The 17,091-nt window shown below is 31.8% G+C and overlaps 1 protein-coding gene across 1 annotated transcript in view; it reads left to right on the top strand.

Moving 5' to 3' along the window:
* The window catches only part of LOC142320229 (uncharacterized), a 214,176-nt gene that overhangs the window by 7,664 nt on the left and 189,421 nt on the right, over positions 1-17,091 (top strand). Inside the window, exons 2-3 of the mRNA XM_075357927.1 lie at positions 12,734-12,943; positions 13,447-13,610. Coding sequence (XP_075214042.1) covers positions 12,734-12,943; positions 13,447-13,610 — 374 coding nt within the window. The remainder of the gene's footprint in view (positions 1-12,733; positions 12,944-13,446; positions 13,611-17,091) is intronic.

Raw genomic sequence — 17,091 nt, 5'->3', positions numbered from 1 at the left:
AGTTAAGAATAAGAAAATAACTCCAGAGAAAACGACTTAAAGAGACTGAAGTAGTGCCAGAGCTTAGGCTATCTCGAATTTTGACATGGGTATTATTTTTTCTTAGATTTTCTAGCTAATCTTTTATGAAAATGGTTTGACTAATCCAGTAATTGCAGATTTGACAGCAATTTGGAAGACTGTCCATTTTACGTAGTTTAAGATTATTATTTTAAAAATATTTTAATATCAGGTATAGCTAGTTTAACTTATGTGGTGTAGATATTGATTTCTTTTTGATGTTTCCAAATTGTGTATCTTATTAGAGATTGACGAACACAACTCTTTGTTTTTTATCATTATGTGACAACAAAGAATTTTTTTCCATAAAACGAGCCAATTATTTTGGTAAAACTTGGTTTTAAACATCAAGAACTGGCAATAGTAATTTTGAAAATGGAATTACAGTAGCGAAGTTTTCAAAAACTTCGAAATGAAATTTCGTTCAATAAAGTTTTGTTTTTTCCTAACTTTTTGGATAGCATATTCAAAAATCTACTAAACGCAGTTCATCAGTAAAATATTAATTACAGGTTAAATTTACACGTTGCACGTGAAATTTTACACCTTACACATTAAATTTTTAAACAAAATTTTAGAAAATTTAAAAAAAATGTAAAAACACTGTTACCAATTGTAAATTCAATTACATTACTTATATTATACCTTATTATACCTGAAAAATTAGTAGAACGATTCTGATATTTAGAAGCATACTTGTTTGTTCATTATATACCATGGATCAGAATTTATGACGTAAAAATTCATAATATGATATGCAACGTCGTTACCTTTATTTAAGAATTTTAAATAACAAAGTTTGAGTCATTCATTCATTTTAAATCACATGATATTTTGCCGTCACAGATCATAATTAATCCCAAAAGAGAGAATATCATATTTTATATTAATAGATACCTAGTAATTTTCAATTTTCAATTAAATTAATGGAGATTTAAAAATTACATAAAATTCGTAAGGATAATTAAATGTATTGTAGTATGAAAAATTCCCAAAATAAATAAATTAAACAGACTTTGTATATATGTACACAGAGTGCTATTAAAGTATGGGAACGGCATTATATCTCAAAATACGAGGTAGAAACAAGTGCGGATCTACATATTTACAAAATTATTACTTTATAGTTTGAAATTTTGTCCATCATCTTGGGACGACGGACAAAATGGCGGATTTGGATCCGTCAAATCAAACTATACCAAATCCGCCATACTGAATCAAAGTTTCTTTTTTTCATACTGTAAGATTTTACTAGAAAAATAATGATGATCTCGGTAAATGTCTTCGTTTTAGAGTTACAACCAATCAAAGTTGCAAAAACGGAAAAAATCCTGATAAAAATAAAACGAGGTAAAACGCCCCGTAGTAACTTTTTTATTTTTCATTATCTTCAGAAATATATCATATTTTTGTGTTTAACCTCCGGGTCTATCTATTTCTTCAAAAGATGAAGTGAATGATTTGTAGCGTGTGTGAAAATGTCATGCTTGACCGCGATTCGAACCCGGAACATCCAGATGAATGCCCGAGACGCTACCACTCGCGCCACGGATGCCGGCTTGAATTACATCTGTAAGAAACTAGAACAGTATTTGCTGGAATTAATGGTGCAAACGCTAATAATAACAGCGTTCTCAATAATAATGACAAACAATAATTAGCAACCTTACTAAAAATTAAATTGATAGGTCAACTAAGTTTATTTACTTTCTTTATCACAATATTTAATTTTAAACTTTTTGGTTTTAAATTAATAATTTAATAAAATATTAAACAGTTAAAAAAATTTTAAATTTTAATAATGTATTACATAAATCAGCTGTTACTTTACAAAATGCAATTTGTAATACGTTAGATCAATGCAAATTTTAACTTCTTATATTGAATTATTTTTTCAACATACAATTAGAGCGTTTTATTATCTACAAATTAATTACGTGTTGGAGAATTAAATTGTAGCGCTTCAAATTTTTGTTTTCTTGTGCAAATTTTATTACTATCTTCGTTTATTAATTTATTTTTATTAAATAATATCTTTTAAGTGTAACCGAACGAATAATTGTACGAACCAAACATTAGAGTACGGGTACGGTGATAAGAATACAGCCTTTACAAGTTACATGTATTTAATAAAAATTATTTAATAATAAATTTCAAAACAGAAACCCAATAAGTAAATCGAGTGTGAACAAGACAGTACACAATGATTTGAAGATACCGATACTGTAAGAAGTTGTTCTCGACGATTTTTCAAGATATGGCTGCCCGAAAGAAGATTATAAAACGCCATAGGAACTGTATAAGCTGATTTATTAGAGACCGCAGAGATACACTTGTAATACTCTTTATTGACCGAATCAATTGTTTTAAACTGTTTTAGTTTGACCTTTTGGCAATTTGTCAGCTATGAGTTTATGATGTAGTTACAAAATCAAACGCGACCTCCATTTTTTATCAAATTTGTCAGTATTATACTTTGATATTTGGTAAAACTACACTTGTGAAATAATCTTTTATAAAACTTTGTTTTAATGGCGTCCGCAAACTTTCTTAGACGTCGTGGAGGTGGGAAACTTTTGTTTCAAACTACTGGTGCACTTCTCAACAAATGGTCTTTTCTCCAATCCTGAACTCATCCACATTTCTGTCTGCTTCTCAACGGTTTCGCTTTAGTTAATTCATTTTTCCACATTTTTCTCATTTTTTTATGCTTAATGTTTATCTCTAAGGTTTTTTTTACCTCTGGGACTACCGTTCAGTTATTGCTTCAGAGGATGAGGTGGATAACAATTTTTGTAGCGTGTTAAAAATGCCATGCCCGACCGGGATTCGAACCCGGGACCTCCGGATGCAAAGCCGAGACACTACCACTCGCGCCACGGAGGCCGGCTTATCTCTGAGGCTGTTCCCTTGCAACTGTACAACATTGTGCCTTTTTCAGTAAAGTATTAAGTATTAAATATTAAATACGAATACATAACGTGGTTTATGATAAATCTGTTTTTCCTCTAAAAATCTCTTTTCAAAACAATTAAAATATATAAACATATATTGTTAAAAAGCATAAAAAAGTGAAAAACTTCTTCAACAGTAATCAACAGTGTGGAATTTCTTGTGTCCCTGAAAATAGTGTTTATTCTTTTGCTAATATTATAAAACTACTGGTCACAATAGATACACCTTCCATAATAATAATATACAGTAATAATAGTAATAATAATTACAATTGACAGTTTAATTTTATAATTAATTTTAATTTATCAATTTAATTTCTTTGTAAGATCAATTTGCAAAATTCTCAAAATATGAATGAGGTCAACTTCTAATTAAACGATTAATTTAACTTGATAGAAACACTTCTATCAAGTTGCTATGGGAATAGATGTGTTGCTTTGGGAACAGATATAATAATTCGTGATACCCGGCGAGTAATCAGTATCTAGTGACGACTAACATACGTACTACCAAGTCAATTAAGCATTTCAAGCATGAATAATAATAATAATAATAATAATAATAATAATAATAATAATAATAATAATAATAATAATAATAATAATAATAATAATAATAATAATAATAATAATAATAATAATAATAATAATAATAATTATTATTATTATTATTATTAATAATAATAAAGGCTTTATTTACAGTATTTATTTTTAAAATACATTATTTTCAAAAAAATTCATTTGAATGCATAGTTCATAACATATAAGTACATACTCTACAGCTTAATTTAAAAATCGCTAGTTGGAAAGTTGGACTATTAAGCTAAGATAAAATAATTATAATTAATATTCACAAAAAACCGCTTACTAATAATTGAATTCGACGCGTTCCAGCGCTTTCGGAAATAAATTTCATCTTCAGGAACACACATTTCGTCCTTCACATGTAAAATTACAATAAAATCTTGATATTTACATAAAACATAACAGTTGGTTGTCATATGTTTTAAAATTATGTCATCGTAAGCGTCCTGTCAATTTGGTAGTGTCAACTGTTGTGTTCTGGAGAACATACATTGACATAATTTTAATACATATGACGTCCAACTGTTATGTTTTAAGCAAATATCACGATTTTATTATAATTTTACATGTGAAGGACGAAATGAGTGTTCCTGAAGATGGAATTTATATCCTAAAGCGCTGGAACGCGTCGAATTCAATTGTTGGTAAGCGGTTTTTTGTGTATATTAACTATAATTATACCGACGGGCAATGCTTAACAAAATTATTAAGATAAAATAATACTATCAATGAAACAAGAAGATTACATAGTAATCTTAATAGATTAATAAACAGAGAGGTAAAATAATACTAAATACAAAATTAATACAACTATTACTGCTAATACTGTCATGTTATAATTATCTTCGTAGGAAGAAACAATTTCCTTTCCAACACAATGCTATTTAAAAATAAAATCAGAATAAATCTCAAAATATAGTATGATGTTTTGTAAAGGTAAATTTAATTAATAAGTACTCAGTTATCATAATCATTACTGTGACGTGCCATTTTTTCTATCTTTTTAACATTTTGGTTGGGCTAAACTAGGCCATAAAGGAATACAACGTGGATTAGTTGCTACCACTTGATATAATCGACGAAAGGCCATCTGATTGTGGAGGTTGTCAAATAACATCTCTCTTACAACCAGCAGGGAAACGATGTTGAGGAGATGTGTTCAAAATCTGCGCCTAGACGTAGTTTCAAGATTCAGCCGACACACTGGCCAACGGCCCTATCGAAGATCATGGATTTACATTTTATCAAAAATGTAATAAAATAAAAAATATTGTTTTACATATATACATGTATATCATGTACATACACTCTAGTAGAAAACAACTATGATTCGACGTCATAGCTCGATACCCCTAAGGATACTGACTTCACGTCGGTCTTGCAGGAAGATGCATGGCGATCTAAAAGATGTACATTCTACTAGAGACAATACCCATCCGAGAGAATTTATAGCTCTAATTGGCTCAAAACTGCATCTCAGACGAAATTGGCAGCGATTCAGGAGGCCAGAAGACAGATAATTTCTTAATAGGGCTGCGCGGAAGCTAAGAAGGTTGTTGAAGACTATCAGATATGAAGCATTCAAAGAATACATCGGAAATCTTTCTAACCTGAATAGAGACGGATGCACCTTATGGAAGGATACAAAGGGGCTACAACGATCCACAAGTAAGCTTCCTGCCCTACAGGGACGTACTGGATTTTGGGTGAGAAATGACAAAGAGAAAGCCGATCTACTTGCTTCACACTTAGGCGAAACATTCCAATCTCACGATTAAGAGAGTCCTAGTAACGAGGATATTAAAGACCTCTTAGAGAGCCCAATGCCAGTCAGCTTTCCGATTAGACCGATCTCAACAAGGGAGTTACTGAAATTAATCAAATAGGGAAGGCGACTAAAAAAAGCCCCGGGTTTTGATCTACTGACGTACAGAATGCTTGTCATGCTACCTCTTAAAGGCATCACGTACATTAAGTATCTCTCTAACGCTGTCCTGCAGATGTCTTACATTCCAGCGAATTGGAAGGTGTCACAGGTGGTAATGACTTTAAAAAAGGGAAGCCTGCAGAGGAGGTTTCCTCTTACAGACCAATTAGCGTCTTACCGGTCATATCTAAATGTTTGAAAAGCTGTTACTTCGCAGGCATAGGCCTGTTTTGGAGGGTGAGGGGATAATTCCGGACCACCAATTTGGGTTCAGCTACGGCCACATCACCATCGAACAATCTCATAGAGTCGTCATCAGTGGATGTCTGGAGGAAAGAAAATTTTGCTCGGCGGCATTCTTAGACATCCAACAGGCCTTTTTGATAAGGTGTGGTTACCTGGCTTGCTCTGTAGATTATAACTAAAACTTCCTCAACCCCACCTTGTCGTACAGAATTATCTTGAGGGAAGTTTCTCTCAGGTAAGACGTAATGATGAATTATTGAAATTCTTTGACATTAAGTCGGATATCTCTCAGGGTTATGTACTAGTTCCTGTGTTATAACCCATATTCACAAGTTACCTTTCAGACCTGTAAGATTGCATCGTCGCCACATTTTCCTATGACACTGCTATTCTTGCCTTGGCCGAGACGAAGACCTTGGCCGAGACTCGCGGGAGCTGCAAATAGCATTAGACCTTGTCTGCAATTACAGAAAAAATGGAAGATTAAAGTTAATCAGGATAAAACAAAGCATGTCACATTCGCTGTGTGAAAGGTGACTGTCCCAGTGTGTACATGGATGATGTCTTGATCCCACAAAAAGAGCGTATGTGATACCTAGGAATTCACCTAAATCGGTATTTAACCTGGTAGTATCACGTGAGCATGAAAAGAAAGTAACTAAACGCCAAGTATAGAGAACTGCATTGGCTGCTACGGAGAAACTCACGCCTCACATTGTCCAGTAAAGTGCTGATTTACAAAGTTACCCTACGAGCAATCTGGACTTATGGCGTGGAGTTGTGGGGACCAGTAAGTAATAGTAACATAGATATCATACAACGCTTATAAAAGAAAGTATCAAGAGCAATTGCAGAGGCACCACGGTTCACACGGAATGATTTATGATTTACGAATCTTGAGCTTCGGATGGTTCGTGAGGTTGTAAGATAGCGCAGTGTTAAATACCCACAACGACTTGAAAATCACGTCAATCGTTTAGCAATCAATCTGCTTTATAACAGCAGGGACTTCCGAAGGTTGAAACGTCTTCATGTGCTTGACTTGGGTGCTACTGAATGACAGTTTGATAAATGACAACGCCAAATCTAGTGATATTATTCTTGTTTACTTTTCTTCTTTATTTTTCTTGCCTTGACTATTTATTTGGTTATTATTTTTTATTTATTTATTAATATTTTGTTTTTATGGACTATGATGTGTTGGCAGAAATATTTTTTCTAACGGACTTTAAGACTATCGCTTACTGATAACAATTATTATGAATTACTTCCTATGGGAGTTCCTTAAGAATCCCTTATCATGTGCTTCTTATCAAACAATTTACTTATGGTTTCACTTAAAAAGCCGATTGTAAATATACTGGTTGTTGAAAAAAAAAAATTAATTCTATCGCTCACCTGTGACGTTATAACAGAGCTGTTGCCGGAGGCTAAACAGAAAAGGAAAGAAAGACGACTACAACAGCTGTACGTCAGTGCTACACTAGCGCACCTTGCAGTGAGAGGGGGTACTAATGACACACTATACACACAATGACTAGTTTATTTAGTGTATTTTTTGGGGTCGGGGTCCAATTTTGCAGAAACATTGTTTTGAAAATATTATTTTTAATGGTTGATAACTGTGCTTAAGAAAAATAAGACGAAATTAGGCGAAATCTTGAGATACTGAGGGTGTGACCTTACTGTACAGCCTAACCCCCTTGATCTTTTTAGTTGAAAATTTAATGGAATCAATGCTCCGTATATGGAAGTAATCTGGCCAAGTTTTATCAAAATTTAGAGGTCAACATCCCGAACACACAAGTATATACGAAGATCTAGAAAATATTTTTTGGGTCGCTTAGGTGTCAAAACGTAAAGATCGAATGAAAATTCCATTCGTCCAAACTGGACCGATTACCATACTCTTTACCTTCTATTGCTATAGCTGAGCTATAGCAATAGGCGGGAAAGTAAAAACGTATGTATGTCCGTATATTGCACTGCTTTTAGGCTTTTATCTCAGGATTGATCGAACCGATTTTCTTCAAATTTGGATCAAATATTTCTATTCTATTTCTGGTCATATTAATTATTTTTTTAAAATTCTTTAAGAGGATGGAGGATATGGTGAAAGGATAAATTCCAATTTTCATCAAAGGCATTTTAGAGAAAACTTCATTAAAGCAAATTTGTTTCCTACAATTTATATGTAAATAATCCCAAAATATTTTTTTTCAAAAAATCAACCCCCCTCTTAAAATTGAATTTTTTTGTTCTTTGGCTCAATCCTTCTTCGGTTTAAATATTTTTTTAAGAATTATTTGACAATTCATACATAGAGCTTTCAAGAAATGTCCACTTTTTTTTAATTAAAGCATCGGATCTGAAATGCAAATTTTTTCTTCTCTCTTTCTTATTTTAAACTTATTTGAACGGGGTGTTAACTTTACTTAGGTAAATTAGCTTAAGCCACAAATGAATATTTTTAGAAATATATTCCTTTTATTTTTTATTTTTTATTACGGATTACATCTTTATAAATAAATTTTTCCTAAGTTTATTCTATTATAAAATTTCTTAGAATATTTCACGATTTAATTTTTTACTAGTTTATTTTATTTTTTATTTTACTATTTATTAAAAATTTGTAGAATTTTTTATTTTACGTTTTTGCAGATTTTTTAGGATTTTACAATACCACTTTTTTTAAATTTGTAAAATAAATATGACATTTGATCGGCGTAACCAGGAAAGTTATGAATTTCTTGTCAACATTTATAATTGTCAATTGTTGTAGTAACTGTACTGTTTCCATACCCATTTAGCATTATAAATAAATAGTAAATAATGGAACAAAAGCGAACTTTTTTGTGGTTTGTATAAACTGCTTCAAGTATTCTACCGTCAATTTTAATTGTACTTCTCGTATCTTATAAATGTCATTAATGTTTAATAAAATATTGCTAACAGATACTTTTTTCTAATATCTTTGTTAGGAAGGCATTTAAAACTTTAAGAAAGGTAGGAAAATGTTTTCGTTATTAAATTGCTTTTACTTAGAGTGGAAATGTTATCATTGAACTTGTTGTTTGGTTCTTCATAAAACCATATTGTAATCATTATTCAATAGAAGATTTGGGAAGATCATCTCATTAAACATTTTCCCGTACATATTACAAATTATTGATAATAAACTAACACTCTATAATTGCTAGGATATAACCTACCTCATTTTCTTTTTAATTTGAAATTTAAATGAAAATGTTCATCCTTCTGGTACCTTTAAGTTCAGTTAGTATTCAGTGAATGATGTAAGAAACTGAAATTAAGAAATTTTCTTCCATTCATAATGAGTTCAGAATTAATATTACTTAGGCCACAAATTTACAACTTCTTTAAAGTCTTAAGCTATTTCGTTTACCTCTTAAGTAAAATGATCTATTGTCCTATTTCCCACAGCCTTTACTTATACAATTTGCTCTCCATAGATTCATTTTATATCCTGAATATAATTATTTCCAACACTGAAATTTATATTTTCTCTTTTATATTGAAAATCATTCGTCACTGAGAAATGTGGTACAGGATTCTCTTTTCTTAGTGCCTATTGATGATAACAGTCTATCTCTCTTTTCTTTTTTCCCCCCCCGGACGTTTTAACCACTCAGGGGCAACGGGTAATCGCCTAGAAGACGCTGTCTCGGTCGGCCCTGACTGACGTGGCTGCAGATTAACCCACCCTGTGCATGCAGCTAATCGCTGTCCTACCCGTCAGGGTCCCTCCTGGTTCATTGAGACATCATGACCACTACTTCTGATTGCCACGACGCCCCTCCCCAGAAAGTCTACCCTTCCCGTTCCTATACCTTAATCAGAGTCCGGGTATGCACCCCACGCATACCCCCCCCCCCTGAATTGCGTGCCCACCTCACATAACCTGAGGGTCGTCAATGCTTCATCGGAGCACCCCAATCCAACCACTCTTGCATGTGGATGGACTAAAAACGTCCTCAGCATTGAGGCTACCTCCCTTGTCTCTATATGTGCCGACGATTCAACCCCTCGCGACCTTTTTTTCATATAATACACTCATTTATACAAACATGTGTTTCCCAGAATACTCCTAGCCCGTAATCCTAACATTTCAAGGCGTCATAATTTTTGAAATCTAACCAGTCATGATGGATCTAACATCCTACAGCATAACAACAGAAAATGGCAAAACGGAAAAAACTTACAACAAGACATAATTAAATGACAAGACTTCACAACTTCCTTATAAACAACACAGCAGAAGTCCATGCTTAATATGGAGGCAACTAAAAGACACGTATACAAAATTATTTATTTTTTTTTTTTTGTACAAGAAAAAACAAAAGACCTAACACTACGTAAATGTGAGCCCAAAAGAGGACTCCTGCGTACCCATTGTTCACAGAAAGCCCGACTTTGAGTTGATCCAGGTCGAAAAGAGAAAACATCAGACAACACACCACCGAAATAACCATAAAAAATTCATGGTCATTTGACGTATCTTACAAAAAAACAAAAAACCTACATAGCAAATATAGAACATTTAAAAATTAATCTAACAGAATAAAACATTAAATGTCGAGGATTGATAGTAACAACAACAACAACAACGGGCCTACCTGCGCTGCCATCAGTCGATCCAATGTGGCGATAACTGTTTTGCATTTAGTCGTCACCTCCCGGAGATGGGTGGTGAAGAGCCCTGACCTATCTAACCAGATACCTAGGTACCGTGCACTTCATTGCTCTACCATCCTAATCCCATCAACCTCGATTGTAATGGATCGAAGTCGACGCCGTCCAATCTATCTCTTGTTATATTTTACACAAACTTTATCTTATAGTAGTAGGATATTAACAACCAAACTTAAATTAATGCTATATTACTGATCTTGTTAATTTTAACCTCTGATAATACTAATTTTAAATGAAAATAAAGATAGAAAACGATAATAAAAATTGTTATTTTATTGTTATATTTCAACACGTTTATGCTTGTGAATAATAATAATTTGAAGTAATTTTCGTAGAATTATAATGAAAAAAGAATGGAAATTGCCGAAACCGAGAATTACTTGATTTACCTTTTTACGCGTATATATTAGCTTTTTTTTTGTGAGGAGGGGAAACATTTTCAGCCATTATGTGATCTCGAATTCCATGTTATTGTGGGATTTCTCTTGCGGGTCTATCCACTGCAGCCCCTCCCACTCTATAAAATCGGATGCCGAGTCTTGTCTCCATCCGTACCTCCATTGCCGGTCACCGAGCCTTGAACCCATCGAAATGTTGCTGATAATTTTTTTTAACCTCGACCTTGGGACCGGGGATCTGCCCGGAGACTCGGAGAAACTTATTCACCCCTGGATTTCCTCCAACTTTGTTCGGATGATTTCAACCAACATCTCGTAGATCGCATGCCGCAATCAGTTGGTCTGCAACATAGTCCCAATGATATTAACTGGGATAAGCACGCCAAACTCTCTTCTGCGTGCTTCCCTGTGCTGAAGAAACCGATCGCAAACGAACACCATGTGTTCTGCTGTATCCTCCTCATCTTAATATTTTCAACCCACAGAGGGTTTCAGCATTCGCCCGCAGAAGTATGGCTTAAAATATGCGTGACCGATAAGGGACTGGATCAATTCATATCTCATTTTCCCGTATTATCTGCACAGCCATATTTGAAAATCCGGGATCAGTCTGTTAGTCCATCTGTCGTTCGTCTGTTGTCACTTGTAGACAACTGAGTCCATCACTTGCCCGTAACAGTTGATGCCCGTAAAACTAAAAAAATTCTCCTCCCTCTTTCGAACGAGGAGATAGATCCAGGGCCGCAAGTGCAGCCACACCTTCAGGGAGACAGCCCTGTGCACCCGGCTAAGAATTGCACGGGCTCTCCCCCTCTCCAGCAAGGATAGACCAAACTGGTACTCCATATAATACTTTTGAGAGCATCATCTGGGGCAAGACCACCTCCGCTTCTATAAGCTTTATGCATTGGCTGGAAATAGTCAGCTATTAATCTAATTGAATACATGGATAAAAATACCACTTTCTTCTTTGTCTGAATTCTATGTATTTGTATTTTTCTACAAATTTTATTAAATATACAGGATTTATAACTAAACCAAGGAGAAAAGGATTAAACCATTAACTCACTTATAACTTCTCACTCAAAGGAAAATTATTTCATATTAAGTATAATAAAACAAATTTAAAAAATATATATATATATTCTACTAAGCATTCAAGCTTTAAAGTACAATAAATTATTTTACTTTTTTTTTGTATTTCAAGATATAAAGGAGGACGATAGGAAACGAAAATATAGAAGTCTATCTCGATTACCGGTTCGCTAAAATCACTTATTGTTTATAACTGAAAAGTACTGATATAATGTAATGGTTATTATGACGTATAAAGAAATTAAACATTAATCTCATTTTATCACTCTTAGTACAAATATAAATAGAACATTTAAATCTTAAAGCATATATGAACTGAATACTTGCCTGCTCCCTCGAGATTCAACCGAAATTAAATATTACGTTTAAACTGCAGAACTAGTAATTGAAATGATTTTCTTATTGTTTCTTTTTAATAATTTTTTAATTAAATATTTTAATACCGATTCATTTTCATATCAGTATAAGAATGAAACCGAATAACATGAAACCGAAAAGATAGCTAGCTGGTGGTCGATATCAATTAATCATTGGCAATCTTAAATACTAATAAAACTTAGTATTACCTGGTGATACGTATACTGTACGTATCACCTAGGAAGTTATCCTAATATTCTCAGCATTGTATACATGTAAAGTAGACGAACATTATAAATAAATTTTTGTATAGATTTATTAATGTTAATTGTTTTTTTAATTCTTTATTTTTAAATATTTTTCATCTTTTTAACTTCAATTTTTCATTATTTTTTCAGATGTTATCTCGTTGGACGTGGACCATATTAGGTGTTTTAGTCATTGTACTCGGAGGGGTAGTCAAAGCGCATATGCATTTCATTAGAATGGCACTTCTCGCTTTACTTGGATTAGTAGGCCTTTATTTAGTTCACAAACTTGCTGGAGACTACCAAAAGATTACTGGAGGTGGAAAAAGTCTAGGATTATGGAAACGTTCTTTGCCCGATGTAAGTTTTGTGTTTCTTTTGTATTTATTTATGTTCAATTGAAATTTTTATATATAATTCTTTTGTTTAAATATTCAGTATTTTTAATCACAATAATTATAAATTTCATAAATTATTATTTTGGACAACTTTATTTATTAATTAAGATATTTTCAAAAACTCAGTTACGTCAGAATTTACACGATAGATATATTCTAGATTGTCAAATTCAGAAAATAAAGTGACTAACAGCTTGATACGGTACATTATTTAATGCTGTTTCATTTAAAATTCCCATATTAGTATTATATTAAAATAACTTCGTTGTTTAAAAAAAAAAATTATTGTCTAAATCTTATTATAAATCACAAGCAATGAAACCAAAACTGAAAACTCGGAAATAAATTGTTTAAAAAAACAATTAAATTATTGTATATTTTTTACAATATAATATTATAACATTATAATATTTACAATAATTATTATTATAATAATAAAATTATATATTTTTTTTATATATACAGGAACTGGAAACAATGATCGATAGATCATTGCATAATGACCACCCATTTAATTCCATATTAGCTCAAGATCCTGTTGGATGTGCAAGGAAAATGGTTTGCACTTTGGCTGCAAGAAAACAATCTCAGCTTAACTCAGGAGAAAAGGCTATTCTTAATATGATTAGGTAAGTAATTTGCTTTATTTGTTATGTAATTGAAGTTTACGTTATAGTTTCAGCGGGATTATATGTCCCGTTGGTGGCTGTTAGAGAAATACAAAAGACCCACTTCTTCCAACATTCACTTTTATTTGATATGACTGAACTTTTAAGAAAAAATATACACAACTCAAAATTATTTTATGAATACAAGAAACGTAGTATAGAAAAGTACAAAATTTCAATGAACGGAAAATTCATGTTGAATACAATCTTGTTTGTTTGAAAGTGTAAATGTATTTAGATGTATTGCTAAATTCTTATGTATGATAGGAAATGAAACATATTTACATAACGGTATTCTGCACATTGCACATGTAGTTCTTGTTTCTTTTTTTCTTTTGCACTTCTTGCAAATCGTCTTCGGAGTATCCTTCCACTGGCAAATTGTTTCCAACGTTTAACATTTATTTAGACTGTTTAGATGGCGGCCACTGCACTTCTTTCGTTTAATTTTACCACTTTCCTTACCCGCGACTATCAATTTTTCTGCAAGAGGTGTTAAGTGCCACTTAACACTTGATACCTAGGCTTGATACTTCAGTGTAAAATTTTTACTTTTTACTTCATTGAATAAGATCCAAGAGTTACACTTATCATCAACAATGTAACAAATACTTTTCTCCACCACTAGTTACTGAAGTATCACTTATGGAACAGTCTGATTCTTTCCTTGTTTCTGTGCTGTTGTTCTGACCTGGAGCATATGTCTCATCTTCAGATGTATCATCAGAAAAATCCTTATCGTCCTCTGATTCTTGTAAAATCTTCTCAAACTCTTTACCGGAAAATAGACGTTTAAAAGTCATTGATGTACCTATAAAAAACAATAAAATAAAAATGTTTAAATATAAAAAAAGCAAGTTACAATATGAGAAAAATCTGCCTAAAAACAATTGAATACCAGTGGGACAATGTGTCTCATAAAAATAAACCATTGGGACGTACTGCCCCAGTTTAAATAAAAAATAAAGAAAAACATTGTACTTACTACATAAATGATGATGATGGACGGTGTAACAACAGATACACTTACACGACTCACGCAACACACGCTCAGTTCAAAACTAACAGCACAATTGAAAGTTTGATAAAACATTAACAAAATGAACATTACGGAACTTCACAAAATTTAACCTTTCCCTTTCGCTTTCCCCCTTCCCCTTTCCTTTTCCCCTTTTCTTTTTTCCTCTTTTCCTTTTTCCCCTTTTCTCCATTTTACTTTTTCCCATATTGATTTTTGCCCCATTCCCCTTCTTCATCTCCTCCTCTTCCTTTTCCCCTTTCCACCCCTTTATATTTGCCTTATTTCCTTTTCCTCCTTCTTCCCTTTTCCCTTTTCCGATTTTTCCCTCTTTCCCTTTTTCATTTTTCTGTTTTTCCGTTTTTCCCCAATCGTAAATCGGTCCAGTAGTTTTGTAGTTTACAGCGGACACACATAAACATTGAAATGAAATTGTAAAATATTTAGTATAGCGTGTGTTGGTTTTATGTCTAACAAATACCGTAGTTTTTCAAATAAAGACCGTTTTTAACATGTCACTAGTGACATCTTAGGTATGTAAATAGTAGGTATACAAAAACACGCACGTACTCGATTTCAACGTTGAGTCAAAATTTCAAAGCAATCGGTGAAGAACTTTCGGAGATTTAAGATTTTGAGCAAATGAACATTTACATTTTTATTTATATAGATTAATAATTGTATCATTTATATATAATATAAATTATTATTTTATGCACTTTTTAATTTTACTTTACTTTTAAACTATTATTATAGGTAAATAAATTCTTAAATAATTTTTAATAATTATCTAAATTTTTTTGAGATATTTATTTACACAATTTAAAAAAAAAATTATATATTGAACGTTTTTATTATTTCTATTCTGTGTTTATGCACGTATTCAGGAACATTATTTTTGTTAGTACTATATTTTATATTCAGTTACAGGAGATCCTTTTCGTAAACTAAAGTTTACAAATATACTTTGTATTTTTTATTCCATTATTAAAATAAAAATTGATTTATACTTAAAGTATTCGATTACGTGTTTCATGTAATTGAAAACAAAATAAAACTTGTGAAAATTCCGAGCTCATTGTTCTGGAAGACTGAAAAGCTTTTGAAATAATAAAATAATATGCGAGAATATCTCTGGCTGAAAATACTCTTTTATTGGGGATTTATATTAAATTTGCTATACAGTCTCAAATACTATCAATGTGTTAAAATTGTCTAAAGATTGATTAGGCTATAGATTTTTTTTATTTTTTATTAACGCATGTAAAATGCTAAAATACTTTTTTATAAAGCGTATTTTTTATGTGACAATGTAAAAAAGGGTAGTTTAAAACCATCCATCCATGTATATTTTACGAATTTATTTTGATTAGATATAAGGTTTTAAAGACCAGCTTCATCTTTTGTTGAATGCTGCGTAGGATGCCAAGGAACGTGTATTTTTTCTTTTTTGTAGTCTTTGCATAACTGATTCACTATACCGTGTGATTAAGTCCATGTCTACTATTACTATATGTCATGATGTGATATTCAACTTATTCAGATTCGATACACTTGTCGAACTGCGACATTCTCTCGCACGGAGAACGACGAAACTGTAATAGACAAAGATCAAGTTTTCAACATAATTGTTAGTTTACGTTTGAATAAGGTAAAATGTAACGAATATAAAAACTGTTTTGCAAGCGATAAATATATTTAAATAATAAATTATATTATTTTAATAGAAAAATATATTTTGGGAAACATAATATAATTGATGTGAAAATATACGCATTTTATTTACAAAAAAAAAATTATTTATTTAAAATATATATATACATATAATATTATACATTTAAATGATGGAAAAATCTATTTTTTATAATTCACTTTCCCGATAAATATAGATAGAATAACTGTATTAAAGAGGAAAGCATGGTGATCATATCAAAAAAAGGGTATCGGGTTTTTGTTGTTTGTCTTTACTTTTTAGGGTCCAACTAGTTCATCCAGACCAGTAACACATATGTAAGTATGTATATACTTTGCACTGCTTTTGGGCTTATATCTCAGGATTGACCAAACCGATTTTATTCAAATTTGGCTCAAATATTTTTATATTTGGGGTATTGCTTTATTTTTTTATAAAATTGTTGTGGGAGGGGGATATCGCGAAAAAATCGATTGTCTTCAAAGCTACTTTAAGAAAATCTTATTAGAATAAATTTGTTATCTTCAATGCATACATAAATAATCAAAATTTTCTTCAAAAACCTCCTTCTCTTAAAACTGAAATAATGTTTTTTTTGTTCTTTTGTCGTACTTTCCTTTGATTAAAACATTTTTCAAACAATTTTTTGGTAGTTTATAATTTATACATATTTAGCTATCAAGAAACGTTTAAAATTCTTTTTTTTTATTATAGATACTGAATCTAAAATG

This window comes from Lycorma delicatula, chromosome 2, assembly GCF_047948215.1.
Source record: "Lycorma delicatula isolate Av1 chromosome 2, ASM4794821v1, whole genome shotgun sequence".
In the NCBI taxonomy this organism is placed as follows: domain Eukaryota; kingdom Metazoa; phylum Arthropoda; class Insecta; order Hemiptera; family Fulgoridae; genus Lycorma; species Lycorma delicatula.
The sequence above is the reverse complement of the archived record's forward strand: the minus strand, read 5'-3'. Positions and strand labels throughout refer to the sequence as shown.